This window comes from Triticum aestivum, chromosome 2D, assembly GCF_018294505.1.
Source record: "Triticum aestivum cultivar Chinese Spring chromosome 2D, IWGSC CS RefSeq v2.1, whole genome shotgun sequence".
NCBI classification, from domain to species: Eukaryota; Viridiplantae; Streptophyta; class Magnoliopsida; order Poales; family Poaceae; genus Triticum; species Triticum aestivum.
The window spans coordinates 320,401,225-320,420,777 of record NC_057799.1 but is presented as its reverse complement, the minus strand read 5'-3'; the positions used below and the strand labels follow the sequence as shown (position 1 = coordinate 320,420,777).

Here is a 19,553-nt window from a genome sequence, read left to right as displayed (position 1 = left end):
AAAATCTTAGAGTTTGAGGGCATTTTGGATACACAGATTCTTTTTAGGGTTTTAGTCCTTTAACATGAGGTTTGAATTAATCTTCATTTGAAAATTTAAGGGATTTTAACATGATGGCATGCTATGCTTAGAACTAATCTAATACATTGCCATAAGCTAGGACTGTGACATGGCGGACATGATATTCAGGTGGCTTCAATAATTGACAACATGATGCTCTCTACTACCACGCTTTGCTGCAGGTATTACAAGACATATATTAAGTAAGTTTATATTCAAACACTTCTATATAAATTTATATTCTTTAAATATAGCGTTGCAAAGTTTAAATTTTGTTCAAATGCATAAACAATTTGAAATGTTATTTTGGTACATTCTGGCATAGTTAACACAATTTATGGTTAATCTAAAAAACACAATTTGTGGTTGTATCTTTTCGGAAGTTACAAATTAAAGTTTTGAATATGTTAATCTGATAATTATTGTGCCTCTTTCTCATTATTTTCAATATGTCTTTCTCTGAAAAGACATGATTTTATTAAAGGATGTGTCTTTTCATGAAGAGCCCTTTTTTCACTAAGGGATGTATCTTTTAACCAAAGGACATGACTATTCATAAGTTCCCAACTGTCAAGATCTAACATTCTTGATGGATCCTCCATATAATCCAAAGATATTTCTTTTTAGGATGATTTAGCTTAATGTGGGAGTTGCATTAGGGGCGGTTTTAGAATAAAAAAGATGTCATAAATATAAGGTATATCTTAATTTATTGACACAAATTTAACGTACTAGAATACACTTTATATACTAATGCTCCCTCCATCTCACAATATAAGAACAGCTTGCAAAAACGTCTTATATTGTGAGGGAGTATTAAATAGGGGAGTATGGCCATGTGGGCTTTAATCATCCATGAAAGACAATTTGATTCTTTTGTCATCTCAATAGTGAATCATACAGGGTTCGGTCCAAAAATCATCTGTATTCCGGAGACTGTTGAGTTTTTAATAAAGACCCTAGTTCACCTAAAAAAATAGATTGTCGACTCTTTAAGAAGAAATATGTCATCTGGGACCGACAAGCTCGAGCCACAACGACCAACCGAGGTTGTGTCAATATACTCGCTCTAGGTAGGTCATAGCTAGGGATGGCACCCGCAGGGTTTGGGTATGGGTGGAGCCACCACATACCCTTACCCACCCCCTTGAGCTTACACATCACCCTTACCCATACCCGCCAGCGGGTACAAATTTTTCCCATACCCGTTACCCGACATGGTAGATGGGTACCTGCGGGTAAAATTACCCATGTATGCATAGCATCAATTTTGACAACTCACGGTCATAAAAAGCAATATGTAATCACAATTTATAAACACCAACACATTATAACGGCAACACATACTTATAAATAACAACACATTTAATAAAGAACATCACTTTTTTGTAAAAAACAACACATCAAAACAATATCACATAGTTATAAATAGCAACATATAGTCATACATTTTGTGATCACAAATTCACGACAAAGTGTAGAGATAGTCATACTTGTCAGATTTTATATGGATACATGGGTATGTAGTATGGGTTATACGATCCCATACGACTCATAGTAACTAGCAAGTGAGAAGTTCGCCTTGCCTATAGGGACAAGCACTGAGCCAACCCATTAAACAGCCCCCACCCCTAAAGCACCACGACCTGCCCGACGTGTGTGAGCTCTAAAAATGCTGACATGTCTCCTCTCTTTTTCTCCCCTAATCCTAGGCGGCTAGGACAAACTCTCCCCTCCAGGCTTCACCCGTGAGCCCGTGGATTCGCCTCCCCTCTGCCTGTTGCTCCGGCGGCCGGTGGTAGGGAGGGGAATCCCGGTGCCTCCGCTCCGGTTAGTAGTTTAGGTTAGGTTTTATAGTTCTCGCAGGTGCGACGCTCAGGCTGATGGCGACGCTTCTTCTTTGAGTTTGTCTTCCAGGCTCTGATCCTCCTCGAGTCCGTCCGTCTAGACATAGTCGATGAAGCTCCGGCGTACATTCCTGCCACCTCCTTGGGGCCGTGAGGTTAGGGTTTCTTATCATGTGACGAGATTTGACATCAGGTGTTTCAGATCTATGCAATGGTTCAACGTCGACGACTGCGACTCCAGGGCGCTGGTCCTTTGGAGCATGTGCATGAAGACTTCCCGGCTGTCATAGGTAAAGTCAAGCCGGCTCCGGTAGGGAGCAGCGACAGCGGCGTATCGGCGGCTCGTTCTGGCAGCAGTAGTGGTCGTTCGGTGGTCTCAGAAGCTCGATGTAATTTTTATTATGTTTGAGTTGCTTTGTACTTCCGATGAACTTTATGATAGATCTGATCCTTTTTGCAAAAAAAGAAAGCTTTAATATTTTTAATTATTTTGTCTTACTAATATATATACATATAATAAATATAGAAATAAATAAGTAACTGTGTATCATAAAAAATTTGCACATATAAAACATAAATTTTTATACACTTCCTTGAAAAGGTTCATCTACTTTTTAGAAGTGTTCACGAATTTTATAACAATGTTCATGCATTTTTTAGAAAGTGTTGGCGTATTTAAAAAAGAAGCTCATTCATGTATCTTTGTCCAGAGGAAGTTGGATTTTCACATGAAAACAAAAGGCCAGCTATATGCTTTGCGGTAGTTACGGTCAATTTCAGTTGGTTTCGTATCTGGCAGTCTTCATGTGATGGCATCTACTTCAATTTCTGTTGGTTTCCTATCAGCTCGAGCTTAAATGCTCCTGGTGTACTATCTACTCTCCATGTTAGTTAGACAGAACAGATGAAATCACCGTCAGAAAGTAGCATGTACATCAATGGAAGAGTGGCATACAGCAACCAGATCTGTACAAAAGCACATATACACAAAATAGATACCTGTAATGCAAGCCTGAAGCCCCAACTGATTCGAGAACCACATTAGCAGGAACCAGAAAAGCTTATACTTGCAGCAGTCCAAAACTGAACAGCATAAGAACGCGCAGATCATCTCACAATGTTTTAGCTGTACAAAACAGTTCAGGGTTCAATTGCACAACAATAGGCGGTTTCACTTCCACCACACTGCAATTTCTACATCAAGCTCATGTGCCAGCACAGGAACTGCATTCTATCTATATGGTGCTGCTTCTGCATATTCAGTTGAAGGTCCATGAGGCAGTTCGACCTTTTTAACACAGAAGCTTTCCACCACAAGCACACATACACACAAGAGCATACATGTAGCAGATCTTAAGGGTAAACATCACATATGTGAAGATAAGAGGCAATCTACATTTTAGACTAGTAGTACATGCCAATTCTACAATAAGAGGATCTAACTAATAATAAGATGAAAGGCGATGACGGTTAATATAGTTGTACAATCAGTATCAACCAATGAGCCACTACCAACCTCTACCTAATACACTAAAACATTAAACTCACACTATGTCTAGTTAAAGGTGGAAGATATGAAAGCAAAAGCAGCACACGAAGCCTGCAGATAAATGGGGTTCAGCGCAGGGACAAATTCCCTCAGCATCTGCTTCTTCTTCAATGGTAGTGGCTGCTGCTGCCAAATTTTCTCACTCCATGAAAGCTTGGCCCTCTCCATGAGCAAACTCGCCCCCTCTATGCATGAAACCTGGCTTCCCAGGTTCAGCGCTTCTTATGTGATTGCCACTGTTTCACGATGAACTCGATGCCTTCTTCCAGCGTTGCTTTCCGGCCATCCTTATAGTTCCACAGTTCTGGTACAACATAACGGCCACTGGGGTTGTACTCATTGATTTCAAGCAGTGCATTCGTTACCAAAGTGCATATTTCTTCACCATGTTCTTCCTTCAACTTCCGCAGCTTGTCATCATCCTCTAAGAGAATTTCCTACACCAAATAGTGAGATCATGTATGTACTGTCAGATGGAATCACGGAAATTCGTGATGCTTGTAAAAAGATAGGAATGCTCACACCACCATTCAGCTGCAAGAAAGCTACCTGAGCTTGAAAACTAGGAATAATACATGTAAAAGTAAAAGAAATAGCAGGGACACTCCATACCATCTCTTTACCATCAACCATGACGATCTTAAAAGGGTGCCACTCTGAGTTTGTAATTTCAGCTTGCCACTTTGAACAAAGAAAAACAGAATCAACTTGGGCATCTTCTTGTGATAAATCTTGTTTGCAAGCATTCGCAAATGCTTTCATGTCAAGCTCGCCCATTCTCTTGACCCCTATATTCGCCCGTCCATTTGTAAACTTCTGCAGCCCCTACAAACACGAAGATGGGATCACAAGGATAATAGTGATAATATAACCATATATGCAAAAGTACCACACGAATACATGCCAGGAAGTGTTGGAACAGATAAAGTACAGTGGCAATTAGTGGTGACATAGTCATATAATGAAATGCACAAAAGCCCCAAATTTATATATGCCGGACATTGTTGGAACCAGCTCCTCACTTACATCTTTCAGCCTTTTCCGCGCAACTTGCAACTCATTGTTGCTGCCTACTTCCTTGGTTAGTAGAACACGATTGAGCGACTCCATTGCTTCCAGTTCATTCTGTAACTGTGCTACTCGCTCCCTTAGACACTCCAACTCATCATTTCCTTTTCTTTGCTGGGTTACTAAAGCCTGGTTAAAAGACTCAACTGTGTGCATCTTACGATGTAACTTTTTCTTGTATTGCGCAAGGTGCATCCTCTCACACTCATTTTGCGCATGTAGAGCTTTAAGCTCCTTTGATCTCGTTTCAAGCCTCCTGGATTTCACTTCTAGCTCCATAGATCTTGCCTCAAACTGCAAGTGTCTGGCATCAAGTTGCTTGGATCTCACGTCAAACTCTGCTGATCTTGCTTCAATCTTCTTGCATCTCGCGTCAATCATCTTGGATTTTACATCCAACATCTTTGATTTCGCTTCCAGATCCATAGACCATGACTAGGCTGCTTGTCCCTGGCGTCAAGTTGTTTGGATCTTGCTTCGGGCTGCATGGATTTTGCATCAAGATCCATTTTCATCTTGGGATCCACCTCTGAGTGTTGCAACTCATCGTTCCTTTTTCTTTTTTGGGTAACTACAGCCTCGTTGAGCGACTTGGCTGAATACAAGTTTCCATTGTCTTGCTCAAGGTTTTTTCTATCAAGCTCTTTTAGTGGTGCAAGCTCTGTCTGCATGGGTCTCACATCAAACTCCGCAGGTCTTGCTTCGGGCTGCATGGATTTTGCATCAAGATCCTTATTCATCTTGGGATCCACCTCTGCGTGCTGCAACTCATCGTTTCCTTTTCTTTTTTGGGTAACTACAGCCCTGTTGAGCGACTTTGTTGAATGCAAGTTTTCATTGTCTTGCTCAAGGTTTCTTCTATCGAGCTCTTTCAGGGTAGCTAGCGGTGCAAGCTCTGTCTGCATGGGTCTCGCATCAAACTCCGCAGATCTTGCTTCGGGCTGCATTGATTTTGCATCGAGATCCTTTTTCATCTCGGGATCCAGCTCTGGGTGCTGCAACTCATCGTTGTTTTTTCTTTTTGGGGTAACTACAGCATCGTTGAGTGACTTCGTCGAACGCAACTTTTCTTTGTCTTGCTCAAGGTTCTTTGTACTATCAAGCTTGTTTAAGGTAGCTAGCGCTGGAGTCTCTGTCTGCATAGATCTCGCACCAAAAAGTTTTTGCATCTTGGACTTGGAATCCAGCTCACTGGTTGTTAATCGGTTGTTTCTCCCGCTGATTGCGGAGGGCTTCTTGTGTTGCGCACCCAATGACGACTTGGGCGGCGGCCGGAAAAGAGTCGGCCACTTCACCAAGACGAGCTTCTGCAGGTAGGCGCCGTAGTAGCATGCCGAGTGAGACCTCGTCCCTTTCCTAAGCTCCAACATCTCTTCCTCCACGAGGCTCCAGATTAGCGCGGTCCAGTCAAAAGTATGCACCTTCCCATCCATCACCACCATCTGTGCCCTCGTGCGGGCCCTGCTATTCCAGCCGCTGCCTGCCTCTAACGGTGTCAGGATGTAGGCCTTGATGAACTCCGTCGCGGCGAAGGCGACGGCGGCCGAGTCCACTTCGTAGGACGCGGTCCTCGCAGCCGCAGCCCCAGGGGGCGGGAGGCAGAGCGCCTTGGCGAAGGTACGGCAGCAGACATCGATGCGGCCATTCTGGGTGAAGCTCCGCCCGTGTTCCGCATTGTAGTTGGCGATGAGATCTGCGACGTGTTGGCGGCACAACGCGCCGGAGAAGCAGAGGTCGAGGCGGACGAAGTCGAGGAGGCCCAGCGCGCGTAGGCCGGCGTCGCAGGCGGTGGAGGGGGCCGCGGGTGGGTCGAGGAGGCGGATTTTGGCGCGGAGTTGCGGTTGGCACCGCATGCCGACCTTGCTCCGTACGAATCTGCCGGAATCGTGGCCGGGACGGCGATTTTGGTCGGCGGGGGGAGGGGAGGAGAGTTTTTTTTTTATGAGGGGTGGGAGGGGAGGAGAGATGGGAAGTGAGTACGACGAGTAGGTTAAGAGCATCTCTGGCACACCCTTAAATCACTGACCCGTATCGCGGGATTACAGTTCATGAAAAATGTGTTTTACGGACTCTCGTGGGTTATGACCAAACAAAACCTGCAAAACAGAACCGTAAAATAGAATCGTGGTTTTTCAGAATTTGACACATATCTCACATACAACAGTAACATGAATTCAAATAACATAAAATGTGAATATTATGAATCCAAATTACAGTGATTTTTCAAGTCACCGAGTAAAACTAATAATTCAATACAATAATTGTTCCGAATACAACAATGACATCGATCACACATGAATTAAATAAAATGAATGTAAAATTGACAGGTGCCTTTGCCAATGGTGCTCAATGCCTTTGGCCATGTCTCTGCCAATGGTGCTCAATGAGATCCTCATGGAGCTGATGGTGGGTGTTTGCATTTTCAATCTGGCCGGTATGTCTGAAGGAATGTTCGTATGCGGTCAGGGTCTCTAGCTGGCTTCACACGGCTACCGACATTGTCGTAGAAGAACTCCAAGTTCAAGTCCCTCTCATTTTCGATGATCATGTTGTGAAGAATCACACAACATGTCATGATGTTGCTTAGGGTTTTCTTATCCGAAAAACGAGCAGGACAACGAACAATGGTAAATCTAGATTGCAAAACCCCGAAGGCTCTTTCTATATCTTTTCGGGCAGCCTCTTGCACCTTTGCAAATTCAATATGCTTTCTAGTTTTGGGCTTTTTGATGCTCTTCACAAATGTACACCAAGAGGGGTGAATACCATCTGCAAACCCCTTTGTGTACCCATGCTCATTCACCATGAGGTTGCAAGCTGGAGCATCACCACTAGCAAGTCTAGCAAAAAAATAAGACCGTTGCGACACATTGATATCATTGAGAGGACCCGACATACCAAAAAAATAATGCCAAATCCATAAATCCTTGGATGCTACAGCCTCTAGCACAATTGTTGCATCACAAGACTTGCCACAATATTGCATGTGCCATGCCTTTGGGCAGTTTTTCCAAGTCCAATGCATGCAATCAACGCTTCCTAGCATGCCAGGCCAACCTTGCTTCTCATTTGCTGCCATCAACTTTATTGTGTCTTTCTCGTTGGGTGCATGAAGATAGACAGGACCAAAGACGCAGATCATCACTTTGGCAAACCTACACACTTACTCAACTATAGTATCTTCTACGATGCGAAGATACTCGTCGGCATAGTGAGCCGAAATACCATATGCAATCACACGCATAGCTGCAGAGATTTTTTGTTAGGCGCTAAAACCCAACAAGCCCATGTCGTTTCTCCTTTGAGTAAAAACCAACAATTGTCCTCGCAAGCTTGCACAATTTTTACGAAGAGTGATCGGTGCATTCGATACCTTCTCCGGAAGAGGTGCGGCGGATACGTTGGATTGTCCGTAAAGTAGTCTTGCATCAACATCATATTCCTGAGATGGTGGTTGCGAGAGATGCAAAGACGGCTGACGGTCAAACCTCGTCGTCTCTTGCGGTTCCGATCCTCCACCTCCTTCACGACTAGGACCGCCACGACCATCTGCTGACGATGGCGCTCGAGCATTGATTCCACGCCCGAGTCGTCGGACGAGGACGAATCCTCGAGCAAAAATTGCTCGCACGGGCTCAAATCCATCTAAAAAACTGCATCGACACTCGCATCGACGAAATTTTTGCGGCAAAGCTACAAGGGGAAGGAAAGAGGCTCACCAGGGCGGTGGCGACCGGTGTCGGCTCGGTGAATCTGGGGCGGGCGACGGCTCGAGGCGGTCGATCCGGGGCGGCGGCGACGTCGCAGTGGCTCGGCTCGTCGGATCCGGGGCCGGCGGCGCGATTCCATTGGCGGGAATGGCCGGAATCGCAGGCAGCGGGCGGCTGCGGGAGGGGATGTGGGGAGCGCGCGCTGAAATGTCCCTTCCGCTGACCGCTTTTGCAGGATACAGGGCACCGACGGGGCGCGCGCGCGGGGGGGGGGGACTGTGTTTTCGCGGGTCGGAGGGGGGATTTTACTGCGCCCCTCAAAAAATTTTACGGGTCGAACGCTTTTAAGGTTTCTATCCAGGTCATTTTTTTCGCACAAAGCCGTAAAATGACGGTTATTTTGGGGTGCTCTAACTTTTTTTATATTTTTGAGATGTAAAGATGCTCTAACTTGGTATATACGACGAGTAGCTAAGGACCAGCCCTTCCCGCAAAAAAAAAACAAAAAAAACTAAGGACCAGCCCCATTTCTATGATATTTGCCTTCGTAGCCAGCCCAAACTAGGCCCATCATCTTGCGAGGATAAGCTGCGCAGTGAGACTGAGCCAGTGAACGACGCGCCACTCCCTCCCTCCCGCCCCGCAGTCCGTCGCGGCCTCCAAAATGTCCGCCGCAGTGCTCCCCCCCGTCGCCCCCGCCAGGGACTCCGGCGGCCACCATGGCGCCCTCACCGCCGATCGCGCCGCGTCGCTCCTCGCTGCCTGCTCGACCGCCCGCCGCGCCTCCGAGCTTCACGCGGCCATGGTCCGCACGGGCCTCGACAGCGACCGGGCCGTCGCCTTCCGCCTGCAGCGCGCCTACGCCGCGTCCGGACGCCTCGGCCTCTCTCTCACCCTCCTCCACCGCACCCAGGACCCCACCGCCATCTTCTACACCTCCGCCATCCATGCCCACTCCTCCCGCGGCCTCCACCTCGCCGCTCTCGCGCTCCTCTCCGACATGCTGTCTGAGGGTCTCCTGCCCACCGCCCACACCCTCTCCGCATCCCTCCCCGCTTGCCGCGGACTCGCCCTGGGGCGCGCCCTGCACGCGTACGCTTTCAAGCTGGCCCTCTCCGGCGACTCCTACGTCGCCACCGCGCTGCTCAGCATGTACGCGCGGGCGGGGGACGCCGCCGCCGCTCGTGCTCTTTTCGACGAGATGCCAGATCCGCACGTCGTGTCTGTCACGGCGATGCTCACCTGCTACGGGAACATGGGGGCGCTGGACGACGCGCGCAGGCTGTTCGACGGGTTGCCCAGGAAGGACTTCATCTGTTGGAACGCGATGATTGACGGCTACACGCAGCACGGGAAGCCTAATGAGGCGCTCCAGTTGTTCCTGCAGATGCTGAGCTCGAGTGCTGAGCCTGACGAGGTGACCGTTGTGCTGGTGCTGTCTGCGGTTGCGCAGCTTGGTACGGTGGAGTCAGGGAAGTGGCTTCATTCCTATGTCAAGAACAGTCGGCGTGTTCAACTCAATGTCAGAGTGGGCACGGCACTCATTGACATGTACTGCAAGTGCGGAAGCTTGGAGGACGCCGTTGCCGTATTCCACGGCATTGGTGACAAAGATATTGTTGTGTGGAACGCCATGATCAATGGTTATGCAATGCACGGAGATAGCAGAAAGGCACTGGAGATGTTTGTGCAATTGCGGGATCAGGGCCTGTGGCCGACAGATATCACCTTCATTGGTTTGCTCAATGCGTGCAGTCATTCTGGGCTGGTTGAGGAGGGCCACAGGTTCTTCCAGTCGATTGAGCATGAGTACGGCATTGATCCCAAGATCGAGCACTATGGTTGCATGGTGGACCTTCTGGGTCGTGCGGGGCTCATAGAAGAAGCATTCCATCTTGTGCAGAGCATGACAATAACACCTGACGCTGTCATGTGGGTGTCACTACTTGCTGCGTGCCGGCTTCACAAGAACATGGCGTTAGGCCAGCGGATTGCGGACTTCCTTGTCACCAAGGGGTTAGCCAACTCAGGGATGTATATCCTCCTATCCAACATCTATGCAGCTGTCGGTAAATGGGAAGAAGTGGCGCGGGTGCGATCGATGATGAAGGCTAGTGGCATCCAGAAAGAGCCTGGGTGTAGTGCTATTGAGATAGAGCGCAAGGTATATGAGTTCGTTGCGGGGGATATGAGCCACCCCTGCACCGATGAAATATATGCTATGTTGGACAAGATGAATGGCCTTGTGAAGGAGCATGGACATGTTCCGCAGACAGAGCTGGTTCTGCATGACCTGGACGAGGCCACAAAGGAGAAGGCACTTGCGGTCCACAGCGAGAAGCTTGCCGTTGCATTTGGACTGATAAGCACGCAGCCTGGCGCGACGATCAAGATTGTCAAGAACCTACGGGTGTGCTCTGACTGCCATGCAGTGCTGAAGCTGATATCCAAGATCACTAACAGGAAGATCGTGTTCAGAGACAGAAACAGATTCCACCATTTTGTCGACGGGTCCTGCACTTGTGGAGATTACTGGTGATGCCGTTATAGCATCTCAAACTTTATGCACGGTAAATAGGGCTACTAACATGTCTGCTCTGGTGCTTCTCAACTGATGTACGATGTTCCTATGTGTTATGGAGTTAATCTTAAAGAGAGAAAAAATGGAGAAGACAAATCGGTAGTTGAGATACAATGCTGATGTGTGAACTGCGTTGGGAGCAGTCGAGAATTTCATTTTTCACACTCTTCAAATTTACCCTTATGACAAGTATAAATGTCACTTGTAACGATGGGAAGAATTTTGTAACGAATCTTTATCTTGTCTGTATATCAGCCATCGTTTGTGTTAGGTCGTGGCTCTGCAGGGACATAAAACGCTTTTCATTTGAGTTCTTTCTTCCTAACCATCAAAATAAATATATACCTCCCATAATTTCTCTAGTTTTCTGTGATTGCACTCTAGATTGTGAACTGATATTTTGCCGCGCTCTTGCTCATGCATCTAGGATCATTTCTTGTTATTGTTATGCCTACAGCTACTGGGTAACTCTTTCAGTGAACTGCATGAGTCGGAAAGCTGGTTTATGCTTGACAAATTGGAGCAAGTTCCTGTCAGTTCACAGCTTTTAGCATTTCGGATAGCCCGCAGATTACGAATTCAGCCCAGATTTTATGTCTGGCGAAGCTATTTCTTGACAGTATATTCAGTGCAGTACCCAACGTTTTCCGTGTCACTTGCCACATTTGGCAGGTTTCAATTAAGTTGATGAGCTTTTTTCTGATGCACATGCACACTGATTTGAGAAAGTTTTTGCTGTTTCCCAGCTAGCAAATTTGTCTTTGTGATGTTCCACAACATACCTTTTGCAGCTTGCTGAATTTCAAGCATTCTTAATTTGAGTGTATATGATGTAGCTGTAGCTCCTGTGGGAGTAATTTTCTTGGTTCTAAATCTTGATTTAAACAAAAGAATGCAGAGAGGTGAAATGGGGAAGAGGACCGGACAAAGGAAAAGACCGAACTGTCCCTCCTCTGTCCCCAGATCAGCAATCTGGCCATCTGAAGAACCGAAGTTCTACATAATTCAACATTTCAACGGCATGGCATGCTCCAATTGGTGACACAGGTTAACGAAACTTGTACATTTGCAGTTGGGAACACAGCTTTATAGAAGCATATCTTCACGCTTGTGTCCTGACATGAAACATGATACAACAGCAAGTTGGCACAAATATCCAGTTCCTCTATAGTTTGCAACAAGGGATGGTGACAATGCAAGGATCTTCTTTCAGAAGGAAAAATATTTTCAAGGTATGCAACTAATCCACATCAAGATACCGCATCAAGGGCATCAGGGCCCGAGACTAAACTGCACAATGAGCAGTGCTAGGCGGACGACAAAACTTGGACGACCAGCGCACGGCGATAAAATCCAGCCAGGGAATCTTGTCCACAGCCGTGCAATGTCCGCTCGATTGTTTGGTCGTGCATAGATCGGCCACACTCTGTCGTGTGTGGAGCAATTTCGCTGCACAATTACTATTCGCAACAGTCATCCGGAGTCTTTGGGAACAGGCTGTCGGGCGGTGCATACGACACCTCGCTCGTATTATAATTTATTTCGAAACAGGTCCCCAGGTTGCCCAAGCTGAAGAGCTCCTCACTTGGACTGGCCAGATGATGGAGTGTTATCGTCATCTTCTTTATTGCCGTGGACACACCAAACAGCATATCCACGAAGGCAAAATCATGTTCCAATCCTCTGAAGTTACGGATTTCCACTTCGTCAAGGACATCCAAGGTGTAAGATGTACTCCAGTTCTGTTGCTGACCACAAGCACAAACCGATGTGCATGGTGTATCCACCTGAAATAAACAGACAGTATGCTCAAGACTAACTGAAGACAACAGAGGAATGGTACCAAAAGGTCGAGATGTATCATCAGCAATAGCTATCAAGAAATAGATCCTTGGTGCAAACATAGTGCTATGAGAAAAACATTTTTTTATACAGTAGCACCAAACCTAAGTATATATATGTACCACCAGTTGCCAGTTATCCATATTAAAAAAATTGCTTGAAATTGATCTGAGGCCAAGGTCTATAACAGCATCTGTTGGTGCTCATGGCTCGTATAGACACCATCAGTTGGGCTCGCATAGGCACCAATCTTTGTGACATGTGTGTCCGGTCTTCGAAATATCTTTCAAATGTGTGAGGCCTAACTTGACATCCATTTGAACTTGGTAGGAACCGGATCCCTACCAGGGCGTGGTCTCGGGTTCTAGGGGTGAAAGGAGGGATGGCGTGGAGGAAGGCGTGGTCGCCGGCGCTGGGGCGCCGTCGTTGCGTGCGCGCGCGAGAGAGAGCAGGGGCGGCGGCTAGGGTTAGGTCTCCCGGCTCCCTAAGGAAGCCGAGCAAATATGATTGCTTCTTGCTTAATCCCAAAACGGGTCCTTACACGAGTTTATATAATCCTCCTAATAAGATAATTGGGCTAAGCCCCTAATAACGATAAGATAAACTGGGCCACAACTAACTGGGCTAAGCCCCTAATATGCCGGCCATAACATCTCTCCCCGCCTGCACAAACAGCTCGTCCTTGAGCTGGAAGGCGGGGAAGATCAACGGTCGCCAAACACTCAACTGGGGCGGGCTGGTCGCCGAGCCCGGCGGCGGCGGGGTCCTCCTCAATGTAGTCTGCAGCCTCCAGGTAGAAGAGTCGTCGGTAGACGTGGCCCGGTACGTAGGGCTCGTCGCAGTTGAAGCACAACTCTTGGCGGCGACGCTCGAGTTGCTTGGCCGGGGTGAGCCGGTGGAACGGGCGTGCCGAAGCCACGGCGAGGGGCGCCGCGGAAGCCTGGGCAGGCCGACCCTGCGCGGGAACTTCCGGCCAGGGTGGCGGCCCAGCGGCTCGGGGCGGTGGCGCCTGCTGGATGGCCACTGCGTGACGCTCGAACGCGCGGGCGTAGTACATGGCCGTCTGGAGGTCCTGTGGCCCGCACATCTCCACGTCCACGCGGATGTGGTCCGGTAGGCCGACGACGAAGAGCTCAGCCCACTGACGAGCCGAAACGCCGGCGGCGTGGCATGCCACTGCCTGGAAGCGGTCGGCAAAGTCTTGCACCGAGGTGAGGAACGGAAGACGCCCAAGCTCCGCCAGACGGCTCCCGCGTATAGGCGGACCGAAGCGCAAGAGGCACAAATCATGGAAGCGCCCCCATGGTGGCATGCCGCCCTCGTCCTATTCGAGGGCGTAGTACCACGTCCGCGCGGTTCCTCGTAGATGATACGAGGCGATCCAGGTGCGGTCGGACGCGAGCGTGCGCCGTCCCCTGAAAAATTGGTCACATTGGTTGAGCCAATTCAGGGGGTCGACGGTGCCGTCGTAGGTCGCGAACTCCAGCTTGAAGAATCTCGGCGTCGTCTGGACGTGGACGACGGACGGGTGCGCCTCGTCAGCACGGAGCAGCGAGGATGACGGGGCCGAGTAGGCGGGCATCAGGGTGCCGCCCTGGAACAGGGGCCCGTCAACGCTGGTGAAGGGCTCGGCGGAGCCCGAGGACCCGCCAAACTGCATGGCCGGGTGCGTCGCCGGCGGGGGCAGCACGTGCGGCCCGACCGAGGCCGTCGTGTAGACCGGCTCAAGGGACCCAGCTAGCCAGGCCGGTAACAGAGACGGCGACGGGGGAAACCGGACCTGGTGGATGGGCACCCCCGGGCCCGTCATCGGGATGCCCAGGGCCGCGGTCGCCGGTGGCGGCGGCTGCAGCTGTTGCCCCTGCTGCATGGTGGAGGCCCCGGGGTTCGTCGCTGGTGGCGGCTGCTGCATGGCGGCGGCGACGGGGTCGCCGAGGATGGCGGCTGCTGCGGCGGCGGGGCGGTGGCGAAGGGCATAGGCGGCTGCGGCCCATAGGATCTCGCGAGGAACGTGTAGATACCCGTGACCGCCTGGGTGAGATCCCGGATGGCAGCCGTCATCTCCTTCGGGGTGAAGACGATGGGGACGGGCGCGGCGGAGGTGACCGGCACCGGCAAGAGCGGGGCGCTGGCCGTGGTGGCCATCGGGGCGGTCGTCGCGGTTGGCAGCGGGAGGGTCGGGGTGGGCGGCGGCAAGGACATGATCGCACCGAAGCTATTTGATACCAAATTGGTAGGAACCGGATCCCTACCAGGGCGTGGTCTCAGGTTGTAGGGGTGGAAGGAGGGATGGCGTGGAGGAAGGCGTGGTCGCCGGCGCTGGGGAGCCGTCGTTGCGTGCGCGCGCGAGAGAGAGAGCAGGGGCGGCGGCTAGGGTTAGGTCTCCCGGCTCCCTAAGGAAGCCGAGCAAATATGATTGCTTCTTGCTTAATCCCAAAACGGGTCCTTACACGAGTTTATATAATCCTCCTAATAAGATAATTGGGCTAAGCCCCTAATAATAATAAGATAAACTAGGCCACAACTAACTGGGCTAAGCCCCTAATATGCCGGTCATAACAGAACTGCTCCATCTCAACATAGCAGTGGAGCTTCCATCAAAAAGAAAAACATAACACTGGAACTAAATAGTAGAGGATCATTTCACAATAGTTTTTACTGGAGACTAAACTAAAGAAAATCTAGAAATGTAAAATATATAATGGCAGAAAAAGAAAATACCAAAGTGGGTTGAAGTAGAACTTAAACAGCCTAGACTACTGAATCAGCTACAAGATCAAAACTGGGGTCTAGACATGCACGAGGAATTGACTGCATGACTGAAATCAGGTCAATTTCATAGTTTCATGGCGTTCATGTATTTCTAATCATAAAATTTAGAGCAAACCAACGATATTAAATCAACAGAATATGCTGTTAGCAGATCAAGCCTCAGTGTGACAATGGCGTAAATGCTTTTCAATCAATTAACATCACTCCAGCAATAACCAAAGTACTCCCTCTGTATAGAGATCTAAACACTCTTGTATTTCTTTACAGAGGGAGTACTACATAAGAGAAGTTCTTATAACTTTACCTGTAAGTTATCAAGTAATGTCAGCTTCAGCTCTCTAATACCAGGGCATTTGCTCAGCAGATGGAACACAGAAGGCCCAATTGCATGTCCTTTTGTGTGTAACCACAGAGACAAAATCTTAATGTTGGGAAGCTTGGTTATGATACCCATCAAGTATTCATACTGACTTAAATCCTGCAAAAGCAAAGGAAGACAGCCCAAAACTGAACAGTGTAGTTTCAAAGCGAACTGTCTATTCATGAAGACTGCTTTTTTTACAAGCCAACAGATAACACAATGAACTTGTTTGAAATTATGTTTGCCACTGAAGATTTCCACGGTAGAAGAATGAACAATTGCAATGCTAATTCTCTAGAAACATATTCTGAGTATTAGCCTCAACTCTGAAGTTTGACATGAGAATATGATCTAAGCAGTTTAAATAATAGTTGTTCCTGTTGTTCCAATTGTTGAGTAAGTAAGTCATAACAAGCAAGTATACAAAAATAATCTATTGAACTCTAAAGGTAATTTTGTGGCACCAGATTGTAGCTTCTTACTAAGTACAGTACTAGTGTATTTCCACATTAAAGAGAAGGTGTACTCACACGTTGATAGTTCAGTTTGAGGTCAAGGCAGGAGACAGTTGGAAAGTGCTGTAAGAGCATCACGTAATCCTGAAGGAGTGCGTAATCAAAGCGCCCATAAACATGAATGTCGAAGGTGGTCAGCTGCTGGAGATTCTCCACCTCGCCGAACAGCACGAAGCTCGGATCAAATGCATCACTCCACCAGAGAACCTCCAGCCTGGATGCATAAATGGCAGCAACTGGCTTCCTCCAAGCAAAGCAAGCGTGCACATTCAACGCTCTGAGCATTGGCGCAACAACAGTGAGCTCCTCAAGTCCATGCAGAATATCCAATTCAAGACGCTCAAGTGTCTGCGAGATGATGCAGAGGCTGACCACTCCCCAGGCCCTCGCGATGCAGAGCTCCCGCAGCGCCGGGCACCGTGGCGAAGAGACCATGTCGCCGAGCTGGAAACCACGCTCCAAATTCACGTGTTCCAAGCGCAGCTCAGTGAGCCTGGCGAACACGCCGGTCGGCGGGAGCTCCAGGTCGACGAACCCTAGGCGGAGCCATACCTTGGCAGCCGTCTCGAAGCAGGGCAGCTCGAAGTTGCGGCACTGCCAGGACAGCGCCTCCGCCTGCCCCTTCTCCTCCCCCGGCGTCCTTTTGTAGAAGTAAAGCTCTCCGCCTGCGATGAGCCGGCTCGCGGCGGTGCGGAGCCAAGCGTTCGCGCCGGTGTCGTCGCGGCACGCAACGTGGAGGAGGCGGAGGGCCGGGCCAGCGGCGCTGGCGGCGAGCGCGGGGCCGACGACGGCCGGGTTGGAAGGGAAGGGGAATCGGATCTCCGGGAGCTGGGCCCAGATGCCGCGCCAGCGGCGTGAGAGGACGCAGGTCCGGGCGGCGGCGGGGGTGGAAGGGAGGCGCAGGAGGATGGAATGGAGGATATCGTCGGGGAGCGCGCTGAGACGGTCCCCTAGACCGCCCGTGGAACCCAAGGAGAGCTCCTCGATCTCGGCGGCGAGCTGAACGGCGCCGCAGTCGCCGTCGCCGCCGTGGTTGCCCACAGGAAGAAGCATTTCGGGGAGGCGAAACCGCTAACGGGCAGTATAGAGGCCCAAAGTTATGGTGGAGCCAAATAAGGAAGGTAGGTCTTAACTGGGACGTAAAGCCTCGTCATATTGGGCTTCCCTGGGCCCTTTTTATGTGGTAGCTACTGGCCCAAACTTGACAGCTATTGCAGGAAGATTCACTGATTCTTGGATTTCCATGTACGCCCTCTGTCCCAAAATAAGACACTTAGTGGTTGTTTGGATAAATAGGATTAACGCTTAGTTTTAACAAAACGCGTTTTAGTTGGAGTTTTTCAGAAAACTAGTTTTACTAATAATTCAGTTAGAAACAGGTATGCACAAATCCTTGTTTGGATGATAAAACATGTTTAAACACAAGGGCTGCACCGTCGCCGCCGCGTAAGAGATGAATGCCTCCAGTTGGATGCCGGCCATCTCGTCGTACTTCCTGGATGGGGTCCATCATTGTCGCAGCAGAAGGAAGAGTAGCACTGCAGCTGGCCGGTTTGGACGACATCATCGCTGGCGATGGTTCCTTGGGTAGCGGTGAAGGTGAGGGCCGACGAAGATGCAACGTTCTGGCGTCGAGGAAACCAGCTTGCTCGAGCACGAGATCATGTTAACAGCCAAATTACTACTAGTCCTTAGTGCCATACGCATCCATCATCAAAAGCAATCAGAATGCTCGCAAGTGAATTGTTGCATGTGCGACGGTAATGAGAATGACCAATCATTCAAGAACAAGAACGAGCATGCAAGGAATCAGCTGCTGCCACACAAAATCTCAAGATCAAATTTGTAAGAGACCGTCGGCGGCGAGGAAGACGTGAGAAGAGTGCCCGTTCAGGAAGGACCAGTGGTCGACTGTGATGGCGAGTTGGCGACGACCGCCGGCGACGCGGGGTGAGGGCTCGTCGGGGAAGGACCGATGGTCGACGACAATGACGATGGTCTGACGATGCCGACGGCCGCGAGCGACGCGAGATGAGTTGTCGTTGGGATAGGTCCAGTGGTCGCCGGTGACGGCGGCGGCCGGCGGCAACGTCGACGGCGAGGGTTGCGGGCGGTGCGGTATGTGTTGATGAATTGTTGCAGGGAAACGACTTGATGGCGACGGCAACATGCAGGCCAGCTGCGTTGTATGCCGGTCGCGTGCGGCGGATGATGAACTGGTTTATAGAAAAACGTCTAATAGTCGTTTTTCCATAAACTCAGTTTTTTAGTTTTAGTAAAACCAAGATTTACGTATCCATGGATTTGTTATGTTAACCAAACATAGTTTTAGTTTGTTGTAACTGAAAACGTGTGTACGCCAAATTGGTTTGGTAAAATCCCAGTATCCAAACAACCCCTTAGGATCTGTTCAACAACCCGCCAGCTCCTAGAAATAGGAGGAGCTGCGGAGTGGAGGGACTGCGGCTCTGTGCTTTTTAACTATAGCTCCGCCAATTCCCGGAGTGGAGCGGCGGAGTGGAGGGACTCCGAACAGGGCGTTATTTAGTATAAAGTTGAGACACTTATTTTAAGATGAAGTGAGTATGTTTTGTTACCTAAAAAGGTATCTTTCTTACCGAAAATGATAAGTACTACACACGGAAACTTAAAAAAAATCCCGGCAAGTTTAGCAACGCGAGGATGGAAAGTTAGTTGGCAAGCGCGACAATTTTCTCTCAAAAAAAAACAATTGAAGCACCAAAGTTGTCATGCTTGGTAACTAAAGTTATTATCCTCGCGTCACTAAACTTGCCTCGCGTCACTAAATTTGCCCTCGGAAAACTCAAAAGAGAAAAATAATTACCCTTGAAAACGTTCGAAGTTGCCATGTGCTCGACGTTCAGTACTTTTCAGATTTTTTTTCTTTTTGGGTGTTACTAGGAGCGCCTGCACGCTATTTTTTTTTTCTTGCGGGGGTAAAGGAGGTAAATGGAGATCGTATTAATTTAGGGTGGCATGTTATTCATATAAAGGCTTAAAGCAACTCTAGTAGATCCCGTGAATCCCCCTCCCCCTAAAATAATCGCCGTTTCACAGAACCGAGACAAAAAATCGTCCCGACCAGATCCCGTAAAACAGTCAGTCTTGTAAAAAAATTGCGGGGACCTGCATATTTCGACCTACACTCGGCAAATCTTCAGTTTTTCCCCTGTTTTGCAGCTCCCTCTATCCCATGCGCAACTTGGTGGGAGGGAAACTTCCGCTCC

The 19,553-nt window shown here is 49.0% G+C and overlaps 3 protein-coding genes across 3 annotated transcripts; 1 reads left to right on the top strand and 2 right to left on the bottom strand.

The window, feature by feature from the left end:
• Positions 1-3,058: 3,058 nt before the first annotated feature.
• Positions 3,059-6,473, bottom strand: LOC123052934 (factor of DNA methylation 1). The gene is made up of 3 exons (XM_044476302.1): positions 4,483-6,473; positions 4,069-4,281; positions 3,059-3,893 (listed from the first exon to the last, which is right to left on the bottom strand). Exons 1-3 carry the CDS (start codon positions 4,948-4,950, stop codon positions 3,669-3,671), a joined length of 906 nt encoding a protein of 301 aa, XP_044332237.1. The 5' UTR covers positions 4,951-6,473; the 3' UTR covers positions 3,059-3,668.
• Positions 6,474-8,855: 2,382 nt separating this feature from the next.
• LOC123052933 (pentatricopeptide repeat-containing protein ELI1, chloroplastic) lies at positions 8,856-11,169 on the top strand. Its single transcript, XM_044476301.1, has one exon. The coding sequence runs from the start codon at positions 8,899-8,901 to the stop codon at positions 10,771-10,773; it is 1,875 nt and encodes a 624-aa protein (XP_044332236.1). The 5' UTR covers positions 8,856-8,898; the 3' UTR covers positions 10,774-11,169.
• Positions 11,170-11,880: 711 nt separating this feature from the next.
• LOC123052932 (F-box/LRR-repeat protein At5g02910) lies at positions 11,881-17,410 on the bottom strand. Its single transcript, XM_044476300.1, has 3 exons — positions 16,321-17,410; positions 15,734-15,907; positions 11,881-12,602 (listed from the first exon to the last, which is right to left on the bottom strand). The coding sequence occupies exons 1-3, from the start codon at positions 17,356-17,358 to the stop codon at positions 12,276-12,278; spliced, it is 1,539 nt and encodes a 512-aa protein (XP_044332235.1). The 5' UTR covers positions 17,359-17,410; the 3' UTR covers positions 11,881-12,275.
• Between the last annotated feature and the right edge of the window lie 2,143 nt (positions 17,411-19,553).